Source organism: Polychytrium aggregatum, assembly GCF_025602895.1.
Source record: "Polychytrium aggregatum strain JEL109 chromosome Unknown BJ171scaffold_14, whole genome shotgun sequence".
NCBI classification, from domain to species: domain Eukaryota; kingdom Fungi; phylum Chytridiomycota; class Chytridiomycetes; order Polychytriales; genus Polychytrium; species Polychytrium aggregatum.
In genome coordinates, this window is record NW_026516216.1 from 367915 (window position 1) to 385276 (window position 17362).

The 17362-nt window shown below is 58.7% G+C and overlaps 6 protein-coding genes across 6 annotated transcripts; 3 read left to right on the plus strand and 3 right to left on the minus strand.

Moving 5' to 3' along the window:
* Positions 1-326: 326 nt before the first annotated feature.
* BJ171DRAFT_598229 (uncharacterized protein) lies at positions 327-3379 on the plus strand. The gene is made up of 7 exons (XM_053114822.1): positions 327-721; positions 874-1064; positions 1285-1363; positions 1432-1577; positions 1714-1801; positions 1933-2180; positions 2274-3379. Exons 1-7 carry the CDS (start codon positions 523-525, stop codon positions 2946-2948), a joined length of 1626 nt encoding a protein of 541 aa, XP_052967634.1. The 5' UTR covers positions 327-522; the 3' UTR covers positions 2949-3379.
* BJ171DRAFT_567324 (uncharacterized protein) lies at positions 3375-5015 on the minus strand. Its single transcript, XM_053113465.1, has 3 exons — positions 4526-5015; positions 3921-4327; positions 3375-3726 (listed from the first exon to the last, which is right to left on the minus strand). The coding sequence occupies exons 1-3, from the start codon at positions 4912-4914 to the stop codon at positions 3713-3715; spliced, it is 810 nt and encodes a 269-aa protein (XP_052967635.1). The 5' UTR covers positions 4915-5015; the 3' UTR covers positions 3375-3712.
* A 463-nt stretch (positions 5016-5478) lies between these two features.
* Positions 5479-9495, minus strand: BJ171DRAFT_500765 (uncharacterized protein). The gene is made up of 4 exons (XM_053110607.1): positions 8288-9495; positions 7395-7912; positions 6018-7240; positions 5479-5761 (listed from the first exon to the last, which is right to left on the minus strand). Exons 1-4 carry the CDS (start codon positions 9010-9012, stop codon positions 5582-5584), a joined length of 2646 nt encoding a protein of 881 aa, XP_052967636.1. The 5' UTR covers positions 9013-9495; the 3' UTR covers positions 5479-5581.
* Positions 9496-9750: 255 nt separating this feature from the next.
* BJ171DRAFT_500769 (putative 40S ribosomal protein RPS14) lies at positions 9751-11366 on the minus strand. Its single transcript, XM_053110608.1, has 4 exons — positions 11277-11366; positions 10645-10761; positions 10489-10534; positions 9751-10180 (listed from the first exon to the last, which is right to left on the minus strand). Exons 1-4 carry the CDS (start codon positions 11277-11279, stop codon positions 9897-9899), a joined length of 450 nt encoding a protein of 149 aa, XP_052967637.1. The 5' UTR covers positions 11280-11366; the 3' UTR covers positions 9751-9896.
* A 335-nt stretch (positions 11367-11701) lies between these two features.
* BJ171DRAFT_500773 (axonemal dynein light chain-domain-containing protein) lies at positions 11702-14488 on the plus strand. The gene is made up of 5 exons (XM_053110609.1): positions 11702-12153; positions 12536-12705; positions 13034-13212; positions 13834-13998; positions 14192-14488. Exons 1-5 carry the CDS (start codon positions 11903-11905, stop codon positions 14228-14230), a joined length of 804 nt encoding a protein of 267 aa, XP_052967638.1. The 5' UTR covers positions 11702-11902; the 3' UTR covers positions 14231-14488.
* Positions 14489-15580: 1092 nt separating this feature from the next.
* Positions 15581-16943, plus strand: BJ171DRAFT_62858 (uncharacterized protein). Its single transcript, XM_053115573.1, has 3 exons — positions 15581-15827; positions 16028-16243; positions 16443-16943. The coding sequence occupies exons 1-3, from the start codon at positions 15699-15701 to the stop codon at positions 16803-16805; spliced, it is 708 nt and encodes a 235-aa protein (XP_052967639.1). The 5' UTR covers positions 15581-15698; the 3' UTR covers positions 16806-16943.
* Positions 16944-17362: the final 419 nt, after the last annotated feature.

Below are 17362 nucleotides of genomic sequence, written 5' to 3' on the forward strand. Positions count from 1 at the left end.
TCCAGTGCGGCCAAGGCCGACAAGGCGAGAGGGCACGAGAGGGCAAGCGAGAGCAAGCGAGAGGGCAAACGAGAGGGCAGGAAAGAGCCTCGCCGAGAAGCCAAGGCGAGGACGGTGGCGGGGGTGCAAGAGTCAAGGTGAGACAAGGCGCGTCGGGGCAGCACAGAGACAAGGCACATTGGAACACAGTCCAACACAGTCCAACACAGTCCAACACAACACAGCACAGAACAGCACGCACACACACACACGCGCGGTCGCACAGCCATATTGCCCGCCGCTGGCCCCGTTCGTTATTTTGCCTCGCCGATTTGCCTCCCGTCGCTTGCGCAAAAGCCGCAGCCTTTGCCTCCTTCCTGCACCTCTTTTCTGTCTTCCATCTCCCCCAGGTCGCTGCCGTCTTGCCTGCTCTGGCTGCCGCCATCTCAAAGCACCAAGACTCGCGCCTCTAGAACCCCCGTCTCCTCAGCCAGACCAGCCTCGCCCCGTCGCCAGTCCGTCTCTGTCTCTCGCTGCGGCTCCATGATGTTCATGCGTCCTTCCTCAACCGTGGCCCTGCTCTCGCTGATGTCGTCGGCCCTCTGGGTCAACGCCCAGCAGCCCGACTGCACCAGCTTCAAGGCTGTTGCCAGCGGCGACTCGTGCTCGTCGCTCGCAAAGGCCATTGGCGTCAGCACCTTCACCTTTGTCAATGTCATGAACGTTGGCATCGACTGCAACAGTAAGCCATTTGCTCCATTCATTGGCGGCAACATGATCGCCACGAGACCGGGAGAAGTCCTGTGCTCTTGGCGGCCCTCATGGATCGAAACCGAAGGGGTGGGTCTGCATAGTTCTACTGTAGCGTTGCTGACTCTCCACCGCCCTCGCCAGACTTGACGGCCGGAACCCAGGTTTGCGTTGCCATCGACAACACCTCTGCTTCAGCTTCAGCTTCAGCTTCGGCTTCGGCTTCGGCCTCCGCTTCGGCCTCCTCGACCTCGACCTCGACTCCTCCCGCTCCCCTGGGAGACTGTTTGACCCAATACGTTGTCAAGGCCTCCGACTACTGCTACGAGATCTGGGTGCGTACACCTTTGGTGGACTGGAGCTGGAGCAGCAGCAGCGCACGGGCAACAGCACACATACAGCAATGCACGGACAGCAGCCCGACTCGCCCAAGACCGAGCTCGTATGGAGCATAGATCCATGCAAACCGCTGGGCGACCGAGGAGGCTTGCCTCTTGCTGGAATGTGGGAGACTAAACCTGCCCTCGGTCACTGCTGCATACTTGTCCATTTCAGGAGAAGAACACCGATCTGTCTCTCGAGTACACCACCTGGAAGGCCACCCTCGGCGTCGACTGCAACAACCTGCAGATCGGTAAGGCTGCCGCAGTGCCATCCTCGCCAACATCTCGCCCCCCATCGTTAACTTTGCCTCATTTCCAGGCCAGACGATCTGTATCCAGCGCAAGCCTGCCACTGGCACCCAGAGCGCCAACAGCACCGTTTCGGCCACCCCCACCTCGGCCGCGGCCAACACTTGCACCAAGCCCTACACCATCCAGCAGGGCGACTACTGCTGGAAGATCTGGGTAAGCAAAAGCGGTCTGGCCTGCGAAGCATACGCGGTCTCTGTACTGATATCGGGTGTTTCCCACACGGCGAGCCGTGCCGGGTCGAACGCCAGTCTGCGTATCCTAATACTCGCCCTTTGTCCTTTGCCTCCAGAACGACGAAACCGACAAGAGCCTCTCCTTCCAGAAGTGGAAAAAGGCCCTGGCCACTCCTTTGGTCTGCAGCAACCTCCCTGTTACTGGTGAGTCGACAAAGCTGCCAACCCCGCTTCGTGCCCCGTACTCTGCAGCAGCACCAAGACCATGCGTCGTGAGGATGTGCTTCACTGACCTCTCCTATCTTGACAATGCGTTGCTCCTTACCACCACCCAGGCACCTCGATTTGCTTGGACCTCTCCGGCTCCAGACCCCCAGCCCCCACTGCCAGCCTTGCCGTCAACAACGGCACCTCGACCAACTCCACCGCCAGCAGCACCTCGGCCAGCAGCTCCACCGTCAGCGGCACCCCTGCTCCCCAGTCCTTTGTCCAGACTAGCAACGGCACCGACTCGTCCGCAACCTCGTCCTCATGCTCTGCCGAATACTTTGTTCAGGCCGGAACTACCTGCACGGACGTCTATGTACGTATCTCTGCTGTATCTCTGGTGTTACTTGTTCTTGACCAACGCGCCAGCTGCTCATGTCGTACGGTTGTATTCTCCACCACCGCATAGAACTTTGTCTTCTCCGATACCAAGCCGATCTCCTTCTCCAAGTGGGTTTCTCGAACTGGCCTGGATTGCTCTGGCATCTCCAGCGGCAAGTACGACAACCAGATTATCTGCATCGACGGCCAAAGCACCTCCGTCGTTAGCGGCTCAAGCCGTGGAAACGCCCGCGTCCTCGCCGCCGTCAACACCAATAGCACCGAGACGCCGCTTGCCAAGCAAGCCAACGGCGTTCCTCTTCTGCGCGATGGTGACGGTAATGTTGTGAACAACAGCACTGGTACCAGCACCGGCAACAGCCGCATCATGGTCGCTGTTGCGGTCAACCCTCCCGCCACCTGGACCCCTACTCCCACCGCCACCTTCACCTCCACCCCTACCGCCACGGCCGGGTCCGTGGTGCTCCACAACCTCGTCGCCGACGGCCCCAGCAACTCGACCCCGACCCCGACCGCCATCCATGCCGATGGCAAGCCTCTGTTCTGGAACGCCAACCCGGCCACCACCGCGACCGCAACCGCCACCCCCTCCTCCGACTCCCACTTCTACTATGCCAACTACGTCGCCCAGACTGTGACTCCCACAGCCACCCCCACGGCAACCCCTACCCCCACTATCGGTCCTGACGCCGATGCTGCCTACTATGCCAACCCTCACCGCCACTCCTCGAAGAAGAACTGATTGACTCGTCCATCAACGGGCGAGAAGCATGGCTACGGGCTGCCTCCGACATGCTCCGGTAGTAGCGCGGAAGCACCGGGACGCGACGCTTCTTGCCGTCCAAACTCTCGATCAAGCTCATGATCTTAGTTTCCTTTGCCTTTTCTTCCTTTTGTTTCGTTTGTTTGCCAGCGTTGTCGTCTACATCCCTATTTGATCCGTGCTGCATTTTGTTACGCTAGCTCCTTCAATCCCAGGCCACATGCATAATCCTGCTATGGATTCTTGACCGTTTTCCACACCATAGAAAGACAAATTCAATCAGATTTGACTACAATCGCTATCCTCCGTGTCCCTGCTTCTCCTCGTGTTCCCCACTCCCTCTGGGGTTCGCTGTGGCTCGCTGTGGCTCTCCTGGGTCGGCCATGATGAGTGCATCAATCATCATACTGGGGCGCTTGGTTGGAGTTGTCGGGATTGGTGGTTAAGGGGGGCATCATCATCCGTCCACACCTCTTCTGCGACGAAGTAAACCACAGCCGGGTGTACTCTCAAGTGACGTGAGTACCAGGGGCGACTCAAGTATGCATTACGAGGCAAAGACAGTATCATCACACCATCCTTGGTGGTGAACGGCATATTCCGGACGGTTCAGCGTCTCTGACCAAATGTATTACTTCATGGACGAGTAACACTCATCGAGATTGGACTTCAGCAGCAATATTTCTGTATGATCATATATGCAAGAGTAACAAGGACTTGATGCGTTTCGCGCGTTGAGTCAGTCAGGAGATGAGAGCTAGAATTGGAGCGGGCGTTAGCAAGACAAATACACGCGAGAAGGACATATCGACTCGGACGCCCTGCGAGCGAAACACTCGGCCACATCTCAAGCAGTGGTCCAAAGAAACCGCGAGAGTATCATAGGGACCGGCTCTCGGATTTGCGGAGCCGGTGTTGGACGAGGAAACAGTCGAGGACGAGACAACTCACAAGCAGCCCCAGCGGTGATGAGGATGGCGTATACGAAGGGAAGAAGGATCGAAGCAGAATTTGGAAAATCTGTGAGGAGTTTTTGATTCGGGTTGGAAAGGATGGCACCTTGGCGGTATTGCGTGAACGACGGTCCTGAGTACAACGTGTCCACAACGCAGGAGGCGTTCAGGCTGATGCTATACGAAAGCCAGCAAACGCCACAGTATGCACTGTTGCAGCCGTACTGATCCAGTTTGCCGGTAGTGGTGTTGAGGATAGTCAAACCATAGACGTTGCCCGCAATCCATGTGCAGTTCGGGTATATCGGAACCCGATCGGCTTTGGCGACTGTGGAGCAGGTTCCGTCGCCGAGAGCATAGGGATAGTACGCAAAGTTGGAGGTGTTGAAACTTGAGTCCCAGCCTCTGTGCAGGATGGGAAGCGCAGGCAAAAGTCGATGGGTTCGGTTAGAGCGATGCAAACAAGCCAATGGTTTGGGTAACCACGATGGGCTATGGATCCCAATCAGAGCACTGCGGCATCAGGAGCTCGAGCCTGCTGACCGACGCAAAGCCACCCACGGCACAGCCGAGGATCGATCAGGCAGTAACGGAGATACTGACGCAGATGTGGCATAAGCGCCGACCGAGGAGGCATTTGTGACTCGGATGGGAGCGCAGGGCTTTGAGCCCGTTCCCGGATATATCGTGAGGAGAGTGCAGTCGCTCGTGCAGGTTGTATCAGAGCCGCAGCTGTAGAGATAGACCAGGCCGGTGGTGGCATCGATGGCGTAGTATTGGCAGCTAGCAGGTGAGCCGATGGAGACGGGCGAGCAGTAGCATCGGTTGGTCGCTGCGATGGTGTCCCCAATTTGATAGATAAAGCCGCTGAATGTGTTGCTGGAATTTGTGCACCTGGGCGTTTGGAGGTCAGGACTGTATGTCACGATCCACTGGATGCTGCTGGCGTTGATGGGGATGACGGCAGAGATGTTAAACCCGCTGATGGACATGGCTGACAGAGGGGCGCTGAGTGATTGTTTTTTTCAGACGAGATCTCGGACCAGATCGGGCTGCAAGAGGACTGAGGCGTTGGACCAAGATCGAAGGTGGATGGACGGGCAAGCAACACCGAGCTCGCCCAAGCTGAAACAGGGTATCACTGTACCACGCAAGTACAGCGCACATAGATGAAACAAGCCACGTGATTTGGTCGATTGCCATTTTTGGGTGCTCGTCAGTCCCCTGCCCGGTGGTCGTGGCGATGCCGAATCGATACGGCCAGTTCATTCTGAAACGGAACACCTCACGCGGATGGGTTGTGCAGATCAAACGATGTCGATCAATCTGGTTGAACGATGTCGATCGGCTGGCACTACTGGCCTGGCTTGCGGCGTCAACATCTGCAGCAACTCGCTGGCCCACTCGATTGTTCATAGCCGAGTGCATGATATGGTCCGAACCAGACGATGGACCCCATTGTTTCTTCACCACGCTGTCGATTCGCCAACCAAAATACAATCACAGACAGGTGGTGTGTATGCCAGTGTGCGGTGGACGTTTGCGGCGCAATATCTGTCGCTCAAAGGATGGCGTGTATTCTGTCTGGCTGCTGCCCAGAAATTTGCTACAAATGGGCCCCAAGACAGCCGGTCGTGCGGCAGTAGATTCTATCGGCTGTCAAAAGTACGAATACTCGGGCGGTCGGTCGTCCGGATCGCCGATGATGGGTGAATTGCCGCCCGCGACATCGACAAAATCTCCACGGCCCTCGGCATCATGCCCGGGACTATGCACAGTCGACAGCTGAATGTGGCTGAGATCAACGATGCCCGCGGCTCCGCTCGAGGTGTTGCGAACCTGTCAAGCAGCGAAAGATAGGAAGTGTGAGTAAATGCGAGCAGATCTCGAGCTCCTCGTCCCGACAGACAAGTCCCGCTCAGGCGTCCATGATCGACGAGGCATCGCCTTGCTCCCGTCTGCGCCCGCCATCCACTCGCGCTCCGTTCATCAATACTCTTCATTTCGCTGACCGTTCCACTCGCGCACATAGGACACACATTTCCGGCCGCCCAAACCAGTTTGCTCATCCACAGACATCGCATGGCACTCTTACCTGGGCATAGTTTTCATTCAGGCGCACAACCAGCTCGAGCGTGTCGCCCGTCGCCAGCGATATCTCGTGGATATTCTTGGGCTCGTAGTTGACGACGGCAACGTAGGTACTTGAGACTCGGGGCTGCGACGATGCCGACTGCAGAGGAAACATGGGTTGCTGGAGCTGGAGCTGGAGCTGCATCTGAGATTGCGACAGGGGTTGCGCAAACAACGGCGGCAGTTGTGAGCTCGAATACAGGTATGGGCTGGAGTGGGCACGCAGGCGAGTCTCTGGCGAGTGACCTTCGTATGATTGCGGCTGCAAATATGAGTGGGGGTGCTCCAGCACCCGCAGATACTCGGGTGAGCGAGAGCTTGACGGCAGAGACGGCGCGGCTTCGGAGATGGATGGGCTATGTGGGGTTGAGCAAGTGCCCTCTCCTCCAGCAGCCACCGGGCGAGCAGCGGCACTTGATGCATCGGGGAGACGGTCGCTCGATACTTGACGCGGGAGTCCCTGCCGATCGGTGAAAAGATCGTAGATAGTCCAGTTGCTCGCCCTACTTTGGCGTAGCAGTCGACGACTGCTCGACGACGGGCTGGGAAACGAGCGCGAGGTCGACGTCCTCCACACGCGAAGGTTGAGCAACGAGCGACGACTCTGCGACGAGCCCGAGATCGGGCGGTCGACCAAATCGACATTGACCGACTCGCTCTCACCGGTTGCCTCCGAGGCGGTGGCGGAATCGGGTTCGGGCGATGGAGACGATGCGATCACGGGTGCCGATTGAATGCAATCTGCATCAACTACGAATGCCGACGGGCTCGAACGGAACGGCGACTCGCTTTGAAGCCACTGCGTAAACGATCGTCGAGTGCGTATAATTCTTGGAGAGTCTGCCCGGTCTGTCTGAGCTTCGGTCAGTTGGGCCCGAGGATTCTCGCTATCTGAGGTGTGAGGAGCCAAGGCGCTCAGTCTGGAAACGGATTCGCGAGGGCGGAGATCGTCAAGCGACGAAAGCGGAATCCAGACCGAGGACGAACGCTCAGATGGGGACGGGTCGTCATCGACGAGTGAAGCAGGGAGGGCGGGCGGTGTGCAGCGGGTCCATGGCGGCTGGTACGATGCCGTGGGAGCCGGCCCAAGCTGCTCGACACGAAAGGCTCGTGGACCGCCAGCCGAGTACTTCTTGTGGCGACGACGCCAGAGCAGCAAACCGGCAGCAAGAGAGATCAGGAGCGCTGGTGATGCGGGGAAGTGCAGATTAGATATCCTCAGCACGAGACGAGCGCCAAATGAAGCGCATCAACGGTGGCATGCACGGCGGATGTGCAATGATGAGAGGCACTGGGTTTGGTGCATCCAAAGGAATTCCATCCTCGGGACCCTCCTTACCTGCTGCGGTTCCGCCGATGGCATAACCAAGAGTCGCAGTCGGCGTTCGGCCATTGTCAGAGTTTGAGCTGGCGGCATGGGAGCCGCCCGAGTCTCCTGTCGCCCCAGGTGATGTCTGGGTCGGTCCGCCGGGCCTTGTGGGTGTCGGCGAGACTGACGGAGACCCCGGCAACGATTTGGCCAGCTGGACGTTGCTCTGGGCCAGGATCCAGCCCGCCATCCGGGAACTTGACATTGCAGGAACAGCCTCAGGGACGCGAACGCACGCCGGCCTGCCGATTTCGTATGCATTGGCCGACTGGCAATGGAAGCAGTCTGGGTCGGTGCAGGCGTACTGGCGGTAGTCGTCCTTTTCGATGACGGTCAGAGCATAGTAGTTGTTCAAGATGCGGGAGCACATTGGATAGATGGGCACACGTTCGATCTGGAAGAACGAACCGCCACCAAGGACGCAGTTGGCTGACATGCTAGTGGTTCGGAAGGCGAAGACGGTGGTGTTGAAGTTGCTGAAGAAATCGCTGATGATGGTGCAGACACACCGGAGCCATCGGAGTTGAGGAAGGAAGGGGATGATGAGAGCAGGTCCGAGCAGTGACTGCAAGTTGGATGACGAAGCAGCCCAGAGACGGGCAGCACAGCATCCGCTTGAGGCCCAGCGACCCCGTTATGGCTCCAGCGCAGCGATGGCAATAGTGAGGGTATCGGTGTTGCCGATGGCGGAACGGTGATAGCGACCGTGAAGGAGGAGGAGGAGGATGACGATGATGGCATGATTTCGGTGTGCCGTCCTCATGAGATCCCGCACCTCAGTCCATCAGCCCACGCCTCGTTGGTAAATGCATCAGCCCACAATTCTATCCATCCGTGCGTCACTCCCCCATAGCCAAACGTACGGATCAGATGCCGGCACCGGCGAGGACGCCATGGCCGCATAGTCGCCCCAGCTCTGGATCTTGATATCGGTGTTGCACTTGATGGCAGTGGGTGGGTTGGTGGTGGCCGGTAGACAGTGTGCTGGTGCACAGGTTGGGTCTTGGCCGCAGCTCCGGTAGGCATACTGATCAGCGCTCGGCGAGGTATAAAAGCCACAGGTGGTGTCGCAGAGACAGCGGTTGATGACGGTGGCGGCATCGCCGAGGTTCTGGACGAGCAGCGAGGCGTTCTTGGTATGGCCCAGGACGCCCCAGGCACATCGCGGCGAGTACAGGCCCGCCTGGTGATGGACCAGAAGGGTGATGTTTGCGGCCAAGTGCGGGTCGAGATTCATGTGGAGCGGGTCAGGCAAAGGGAAGGGTTTGTTTGGCTCGTAGCGAACCACAGACAAGCCCCGGCGCACTCTTGGCAACGGACCGAGACGCAGGCAGTCGCCGTGGGACTTGCTGCTGCAGGGGGGTTGGTTGGAGTTGGAGTTGGAGCCGAACAGCAGTCGAGCTTGGGAGCCGAGGTCGAGACGACTCCACGATCGTGCGAGTTGCGTCCAGGACGATGGTTTATGTGACCAAGGGTGGACAAAAAGCAAGCCTGGCAGAGTGGCTGAGGGGGGTGAGGGTTCAGACGGCCGCGGCGGTGGTCTGGAGGCAATGCTGACCCCGCCGACATGGGGGTCAGCCGGCACCATGGCGGACGGACGGTTGGATCAATGGCGGACGGACGGTTGGATCAATGGCGGGCGGCCACCAGGACGACGGTGAGGCATTCGGTGATCCCGAGGAAAGCGAGAAGCGAATGCGGGATGCATGAGATAGCACGCATATGCGCTGTTGTCGAGCAATGGCGATCAATGCAGTCGACGGGGAATACCGATGGCCGAGACTGACGGGACCGACGAGCCGCACCGGACAGGCGGACAAGCAGCCAAAGGTTTCGCCCGCTGAAGGTCCCGCCACGATATTGCCACGGCGGCGGCGGGGTCGGGCGCGGCCAGACGTTGATCTGCGACTTGGGTTTGATGGCAATCACGCAGTTGGTGTCGGTGGGGGGGGGCAAGGCGAAAGCGCTTGTGCTGTGTCGATACGGAGGTGGATCGCCGGGGAGTGGTGGTGTTGTGGGTGGGGATCAGAGCTCCTGACGGCGGGGATTGTTTAGCGTTGGTTCCGCATTCATCCGGCTGGGGTTGCTGCTGGCGGCCAAGCGGACGACCATGCTGCAGATTCAACAGAGGCTCGGCCTATAACGCTGATGGATGATGCTGGGGACGGCGCAGATGGGTCGGACCGGATGTCGGTTGCTGCCCTTTGGATCCGATTGCCACTGGCTTGGTGGTGTGCAACAGACAAGCCAGAAGGAACATCTCCTTCGTGTACATCTGTCCCTCCAGCACACCACTCGGCAAACAGCGACCAGGGACCGTTGCAACTGCTCGGCAGACACGCAGCGCGATGTGCATGACTTTATTGCGACTGGCAAACCTCAAAAATGTACATTAGGCTTGAAGATATACCCAAAGAGTCCAGTCCCCAACAAACCCACGCCAGAGTGAGGAAAGCACACGACGCAGATCGCTTAGAGACGGCGACCACGGCGACCACCCTTTCTGCGGGTAGAGTCGGTGGGGACGGGGGTGACGTCCTCGATGCGGCCGATCTTCATGCCAGAGCGGGCAAGGGCACGGAGAGCGCTCTGGGCACCGGGGCCGGGGGTCTTGGTGCCGGTGCCGCCGGTGGCACGGAGCTTGATGTGCAGAGCAGTGATGCCGACTTCCTTGCACTTGACGGCAACGTCTTGGGCAGCAAGCATAGCAGCGTAGGGGGAGGACTCATCGCGATCGGCCTTGACCTTCATGCCGCCTGGTAGGAGGAGGGGCAAACGGACACGGCAATTTAATCGTCAAAGGTCACGTCACGGATTAAGTGAATCACCACTCGTCCGATACAGCACTGCAGCCTTTGTGATTTTGGTAGCTCGTGGGGCTCAAAGAGCCTGATTCCCCCGTGGAACGGGTCAAAATCAATCGTCCAGCGGGCACAGTGGAGCTTGTCGGAGCGGCTCGGCGCTTCCGATGCCTTTTTCAAGGCAGGCCGTGTATCGGACGGTGGTGATGGTGGTGGTGACGAGACTTGTCTGGCTTGCGCAGAGCGCCGGATGCTCTACATACCAGTGACACGGACGATGGTTTCCTTGCCCGAGAGATCGGTGACGTGCTGGTGGAATCGCAGTCGCAACACATGGAGCGTCAGTACGCGGAATGAAGGAGAGCTCGAGGCCGCCCAGCGACAGGCTGGGACAGGACGGGATTTGATCGGATACTCACGACGAAGGTATCGTTGAAGGAGGCGAAGATGTGGGCAACGCCAAAGACGACCTCGCCGTCGCGGACCTTGGGGCCAAGCTGGATGTTTTCGGCAGGAGCCTTCTCGGTCTTAGGAGCCTGAACACACAACCGACCGATGAGTACAGAGTCTACGAAGCCAGCCCAACCTAATCCACACCAATCGACTGCAATGCAGCACTGGCGCCAGATCTGCCCATGTGCTTGTCGATAGGTCCCAGTCCATTCTGATCCATCTATCCATCCATCGAATCCGTCGATCCGTCGCTGTGTCCTGCTGGGCTTTCCACATCCGCCAATCGGTCATGTAGACGCTTGGTATACGGCATTTGACCAGCTGCAGGATCCCTCCGTCCCGTCTGTCTCGAGCTCGGTTGTGTTCCTCCTCCAGACAGCGTGTATGGGACGTGGCAGCAGCATCAGCGCAGCCATTTGTGGAAGCACCGACTCTTGGCGCCGTTGATGCTGTTGACGCCTGGGCAGCTTGAGGCGACACATATGGATCGGTCGGGTGGATGGACAGATGGACAGATGGATAGATGGATGGATGGACAGATGGATGGATGGATGGATGGATGGATGGATGGATGGATGGATGCGTGCTTGCTGCCTACCATTGTGCTGATGTAGTTCCAGGTCGTTGCAAAGGTCGGCCAAGTTGGAAAGGAGGATCCCAAAGAACCAAATGCCCAGAAGCGTTTTGTCTCGCCTTCCAGCACTCGCCACGTGACATCGCCACGTGCTCCACAGACGCGATCCACCGAGATCGATGCGTCTCGAAGCAGGAACGAAGCGGGATGCACTGCTGTAGGCCGCGAGTACTCTGGCTGGTCTTCACGAGTAGCGTCCAATTTGAAGTATTTCGCTCGTTTTTGTCCAGACTATATGCGTCTTGCAATGTAGCCAGAGTCGGTCGCCCATGATCCCCATTCCATTCACACATAACCATTCCCACACAACCACGTTTCCATCCACAGCTTCAGGTCATTCATATAATGCACACTGAGCACAGGGCTGATTGGGGGGGGGCGGAGATTGTCTGGCCGGCCAGCTTGCGTCAGCCAGCAGGTTTAGTGAGGGAGGAGGGAGAGGAGCAAAAGTACGCACGGACTTGCAGAGCCCGATTCTCTTTCATCTCTGCGCATCCCACACGTTTTTCTGCACGCCTTGGCATCCAGCCAAGACCTTTATCACTCTCCGCTCCACCACCCCCTTGGATTCCAAGATATAGCTCTCCGCAATGATACCACCCTCTCAGTCACTTGTCCGGTATGAGAATCCTGTACTCATCTCGCGAACAGACACCAACATCAACAACAAGCAGGTGCCGCTGAAAGGCCCCGGCGGTGCCGTCGCACCCGCTGCTGCCCCCAACATCGTCGACAAAAAACTTCCGGGTGGGCCCAAGAAGCTCCCGCCCGTCGACGACAAATCCAGGGCCAAAACGCCGACCCAAACCGAAGACATACTCAACTCGATCCTTCCGCCAAGGTTGTCGCGGCTGCCGTCCCGATTCAGGGATTCTGTGGAGTTGTGCATAGGATCGGGGAATGCGAGAATGGACGGTCTCGACGGACGCGGATATTGCGGGAGGGAGGGCGGTGCGATGGAGCGTTGGCTCAGAGTGCTTGCGCGGTATTTGGTACGGTATCGGGTGGGCCCCGGTAACAGGTCCGCATGTTGCTCAACGACGGGGGCTTAGTGCGAGTCGATACAACCAGGGATTGAGAACGCGACGACGGTGCTCGAGAGAGTGTGTGCGCTTGATGGCCTTGGCGAGTTTTCCTTCTCACACTCAACTCCTTGCTCAATTCACAACACCACACGCTTGCATTCAACCTCATCCGAAACGACGCTCCGACACTCGCGGCAGAGAATGGGAAGAATCGGGACAGCTGTGGGTCCAGAAGGTTTCGAGCACCCCAGCAACTCGCCTTGACGTCATCAACCTGCAGGAACAGCTGGACCATATGCTTCAGAAACGGCAGGCGCGAGAGACCGGAATCTGCCCCGTTCGTCGCGAGTTGTACAGCCAGTGCTTTGGTGAGTGGGCGAATGGGGCATGTGGCCTGCGTCGGGTGCGATGAAGACATGACGACATGGGTGATGGGAAAGCAGATGTGGGGCTGGCTTGGTGATTGTGCGGTCGAGATATGACTTGTTGTCGGTGTCAGTGTGGGCATCGGTTTTAGCATCGGTTTTAGCATCGGTTTTAGCATCGGTGCCGGGTTTCTTCCGGCTGGGCGATGGTCGTCGATGGCCAACTGATGCTCTGGTTCCCACGCCTTCTGGGTCGGCCCATCCATGATCGTTCGTCGGACTCTGTGGCCGCTCCCGGTACTCCCGCTCCCGCTCGTGTTGATGCCCATAGACGAGCTCATCCGCCAAGTCACCATCTCATGCCAGGAGCGAGGACTGCTGCTACTGCGAGTCCGAGATGAGATCCGCATGTCCATTGCCGCCTACCAGACGCTCTACGAGAGCAGCGTCGCCTTTGGCATGCGGAAGGCGCTCCAGGCCGAGCAGGGCAAAGCCGACATGGAGAACACGGTAGGAGCACGCAAGCGCTGCTTGAGTCGAGGAAGTGTGCAGGGCCGCCGATGCACTGCCTCGAAGGAGCAGCTTCGTGGGTGCAGGGACCCGATCGAATTGGCCGGCCTGGCGGTCACCCTCGAGGCCGAGACCCTGCTCTGCCACGGACAGGCAGTCTGAACGGCCGGACCGAGTTGGTCGGGGGCTGTCTGTGTCGATTCGTCAGAAATGGCCCGGAGCTGCAAGAGGGTACCGGCGCCGGGAGCGATGATACCGATGACGATCAGAATGGCGATGTGCGAGAACAGGGCCGGTGTTGGTGTGTTGTGGGCATGTGGCAGTCTGGAGCGCCTCGCTGGCCTTCCAGAGTGGTCGCTGTGGCAGCATCATCGTCTTCTGACGCTTCTCGTGGCTGCCCCGGCGATCCCACAACTGGAACCACAATCCCATGATCGGTCGCCACCTCCCAACCAACCTCGTCTATGCCTCCTCGGTTCATGCGCAATCTCTTGTCTCGCCAACATTCCCACGATTAAACCGGAACGACGGGTCATATCGACGTTGCTGCGGTCATGCTGACCGAACCTGGCTCGTTCCGGACTTGCTCGGACACACCGCACTCATCATCTCGCCTCGCAGATCAAAGAACTGGAGGAAGAAAAACGACAGCTGGAGCAGAACGTTTTGGAGCTCAAGGCCAAGTGCGAGTCGATAGAGAAGCGCGAGAGCGAGAGACGGGCCATGGAGGAGCGCAAGCATGCAGAGGAGATTGCCTTCCTGAAGAAGACCAACGTCCAGCTCAAGGTAAGCGACAGCACCGGTCTGGCTCGGGGCAGCGGATGTGGTGAGAAGGAGGATGAGTCCCGGACATCCACCAGTATCGTTTCCCACGGACACCACTGAGGATGCGCTGGACATGCAACCGCACACATGGGCGACAAAAGCTCAGCAACCAAGACAAGGACATGTTCTGATGCACTCTCGTCTGCTTCCATAGACCCAACTCGAGGGTATCCTGAGCCCACAAAAGAAGTAGACCCGCCACAGCCGGCCTTGACGTTGCTGTGTTTGTGGGGTCGCCAGGGCCGTCAAAGCCAGTCCATCTCCTGTCGGCCCGTCTTCTCGAAGCCCGACGAGGATCCCTTGGGCATTCCTGGCAAAGCCATGGGCCGGCTTGACCAAATAACAGCCTTTCTTGCAGCGATCTGCGTCATAAATCGTCTCGACTCTCGTCCGATGACAAACCTTGACCTGGACAGGGGATCGTATGTTGGTCCCTCGGAATGGGCATCCTTTGTTGCGGGGAGGTGGAGGAGATCGGCTCTGGTTGCCCAAATCCCCCGACAAGCACTTGGGGGGACCAGGTCGACATGTGCCCCAGCCAGCCGTGGGGCCATCCAGGCCTTGCCAATTGGTGCTTGGCCGTCGGTTGGGCGATCCACAAACCGATGCTGGCCGCTCCACAGGCCGCAGGTGGCAGAACACTGATGACGAGCGAGCACAATGCCACAGGCTCGTATCTCTCCATCGCGGACACTGCATCGGCGCTGTGGTGTGTTCCCGAGTCCTCTGGTGCACATCCCCTCCAACGCATGCCGGGGTCATATGGCCGGTTCGAGCCCTGGGGAAGAGGCTGCTCCGCCGTGTCAGCTGTCTGCCCGCTCTGCCGAATCGGTCGCTGGCACTTTGGCTCGATCGCATCCGCGGCGATCGCATCCACGGCGATTGCTGGGCTCTGGAGCGAGCTGCCCTCCACCGACGCGGCAGGGCCGTCTTTCCCGCGTGCCACTGGGAGAGGACGGGTGCAGTGTGTCAGCGGCTCGCAGGCCCACGCAGAAGCACGCGGACCTGACCAGATCCCGTCCTGTGGGGCGGAAGAGAGGGGAGGTCAAGCAGGACCGGGACCAGCACGGCGGCGGCTGTCTATCGCACCGGCTGCATCGGTGTTGCGTCGGGGCAGCAACAGCATCGGCTTGCCGTGGCATCAACGTTGAGCGCCTTTGGGATATGCCGACGGACTGACAACATCGACGGCGAGCGCTATCACACCGTCGATGTCCCCTCTGCGCAACCGATGTCGTCTGTGCTGCTGGTACTGGTCTGTAGTCGGCCGCTGCCGCAACCGGGCGTCGCCGGTTCAAAACAACTGACGACGCCGCAACCAAGCGGTCATCGGGGGGGGGTCATAATCGCTGGACAGACCACCCAGCGATCGCGCCTGGACGGTTGGTACCGCAAGCGACAAGAGACGCCCGAGGTGGGGGGCCACATCCATTTTGTGCAAGTGTGTCCGACGAGAGGGAAGCCGGAGGACCGGATAAGAACTGGAGACGGATATATAACCACCACCGTCCCCCTCGGCAGATCACTGCCATATTCACTTGCACACCAACGCCTACCCCAGAAACCCCCTGCATTTTCAGTTTGTCCTCCTCTCCATCTCGGCGACAGTTCCCTTCCACGATTGCCAACTCGCCGCCTGCACCTCCAGCGCGATAGTCACCATGCGATACAACCTTTCGCTCCATCTGCAGCTACGAGCTGGACACAACCTCGACGCCTATGACGAGTTTGTCTACACCCGGCGAATCCTCCACCACAGCATCCGCAAGGCTTTGCGGCAGCTCATTTGTGTAAGTCGAGCAGGCGAAGGCTGATGCCTGTGGTCAAGAGACCCCCGTTGATCCGCGTATAAGACCCATGTATCCTTTGGCTGCATGGCAGAATGTGCGCCGCGGGAACATCTGTGCTTCAGGTTCGCACGGTTCCTTGGGATCGCTTCAGACGATCGACACCACCCTGACTCACGATGACTGCCCGACCGCTCCTGCAGTTCGCCGACCAAGTCTCCACCGAGGAGGACATCGCCAGCTTCCTCGAATACCTGCACGCCTTTCTGGTGCACTACGTCGGGCATACCCACTACGAGGAAACCGTCGAGTGGCCAGTGCTCCAGGCCTATGTCGATCTCAGCTTTGCCTACGAGAGCCAGACCAAGATCCGCCAAACCGTGGCGCAACTCCTCCAAATCGCTGGGGCTGGCACCTCGGTAAGTAACCACCACCACCACATACGGGCACTGCTGAGGCAAACATTACTGTGCCGAATCATGCTCTCTATCCGATTTCAGCCGCTATTCTCTAATCGCACCCACATTATTACTGGTTCACCTTTGCGCCCTGCCGATCGCCGTCGTCCCCCACTCGCCTGTCTCCCACGGCCATGTGTCTCGGTGTCATCCTGCTCAGCTCTACAACCCCACCAAAGCATACAAGTTGCTTCGCGAGCTCCGGCTGGCGATCGAGCCCATAATGATCCACGAAGATACCGTCATTCAGCCCGACGTGCTTCGGGACAACTTTATGGTCGAAGAACTCAATCGGATCGACCCGCTGAGGCCCTTCTTTGACAAGATGGCCTCGCCGCTCTCTTACCGCGGCAGCCCGCTGTCGTTCCTCTACCACACCATCGACCGACGCTACCAGACTGACTGGTTCAAGCGCCGGTTCCCATCCTGGCTCACGAACCTGGTCCTTCCTGTGGCCATCCGCCGTGACGCAAAGATCTGGGGCAAGCTTCTTCTGACCATCCCGCCAAAGTCGGTCGTCTGAGTCTGTCCAAGCCTTCTCCCATCCTTCTTCTTCCGGAGCATGCTGCCTCCACACGGCTCTTGCCGGATCTGGGCCGGCTGCTTCTCCCCAGCATCATCAGGTTTTCAGCCCCACTGGAGCCATTCGTCATCTTTCACTCTTCGACCGGATCAGCATTGCTCATCGTTGGCACACTGGCTCGGTCATCGCATCGCTTTCGTTTCTTGCTCGTTCTGTACATACAAGTAATCCCTTCCTTCAGTGCACATCTCGTTTACACTCATCGCCACAGTTGCATGCTTCACACATCATTTTCTGCCCTGTCTGTTTTGCTTGGTTGCTCTCCTGACCACTGTGACAGCTTTGGTCCTCGTGCTTGCTTCGCTCATCGGCTCCTTCACATTCCGCATGGATTGAGGCATGGCATCGCTTGGCCGCACATATCACCACCCTCCACAATTTTTGGAAGCTTTTTCCCATCCGCCATGTCCCCTCGCACCTACTCTACATATCCGAGTCTCTGGACATGATCGAGGGCTCGCGACTCACCCAACCCTTCGCGGGAGCTGGCCATCCCT

Coding starts and splice junctions, on each gene's coding strand:
- BJ171DRAFT_598229 (XM_053114822.1), top strand. CDS start 523: ATGATGTTCATGCGTCCTTCCTCAACCGTGGCCCTGCTCTCGCTGATG. Junction 722..873: donor CGTTGGCATCGACTGCAACA/GTAAGCCATTTG, acceptor CGCCCTCGCCAG/ACTTGACGGCCGGAACCCAG. Junction 1,802..1,932: donor CAGCAACCTCCCTGTTACTG/GTGAGTCGACAA, acceptor ACCACCACCCAG/GCACCTCGATTTGCTTGGAC.
- BJ171DRAFT_567324 (XM_053113465.1), bottom strand. CDS start 4,914: ATGTCCATCAGCGGGTTTAACATCTCTGCCGTCATCCCCATCAACGCC. Junction 4,328..4,525: donor GGCGCTTATGCCACATCTGC/GTCAGTATCTCC, acceptor CATCCTGCACAG/AGGCTGGGACTCAAGTTTCA.
- BJ171DRAFT_500765 (XM_053110607.1), bottom strand. CDS start 9,012: ATGGTGCCGGCTGACCCCCATGTCGGCGGGGTCAGCATTGCCTCCAGA. Junction 7,913..8,287: donor CCGGTGCCGGCATCTGATCC/GTACGTTTGGCT, acceptor CACCATCATCAG/CGATTTCTTCAGCAACTTCA. Junction 7,241..7,394: donor CATCGGCGGAACCGCAGCAG/GTAAGGAGGGTC, acceptor CCGCATCACCAG/CGCTCCTGATCTCTCTTGCT.
- BJ171DRAFT_500769 (XM_053110608.1), bottom strand. Junction 10,535..10,644: donor CCTTCAACGATACCTTCGTC/GTGAGTATCCGA, acceptor CGATTCCACCAG/CACGTCACCGATCTCTCGGG. Junction 10,181..10,488: donor AACCATCGTCCGTGTCACTG/GTATGTAGAGCA, acceptor TCCTCCTACCAG/GCGGCATGAAGGTCAAGGCC.
- BJ171DRAFT_500773 (XM_053110609.1), top strand. CDS start 11,903: ATGATACCACCCTCTCAGTCACTTGTCCGGTATGAGAATCCTGTACTC. Junction 12,154..12,535: donor AACTCGATCCTTCCGCCAAG/GTTGTCGCGGCT, acceptor CACTCGCGGCAG/AGAATGGGAAGAATCGGGAC. Junction 12,706..13,033: donor GTTGTACAGCCAGTGCTTTG/GTGAGTGGGCGA, acceptor TGATGCCCATAG/ACGAGCTCATCCGCCAAGTC.
- BJ171DRAFT_62858 (XM_053115573.1), top strand. CDS start 15,699: ATGCGATACAACCTTTCGCTCCATCTGCAGCTACGAGCTGGACACAAC. Junction 15,828..16,027: donor CTTTGCGGCAGCTCATTTGT/GTAAGTCGAGCA, acceptor CCGCTCCTGCAG/TTCGCCGACCAAGTCTCCAC. Junction 16,244..16,442: donor TCGCTGGGGCTGGCACCTCG/GTAAGTAACCAC, acceptor CATCCTGCTCAG/CTCTACAACCCCACCAAAGC.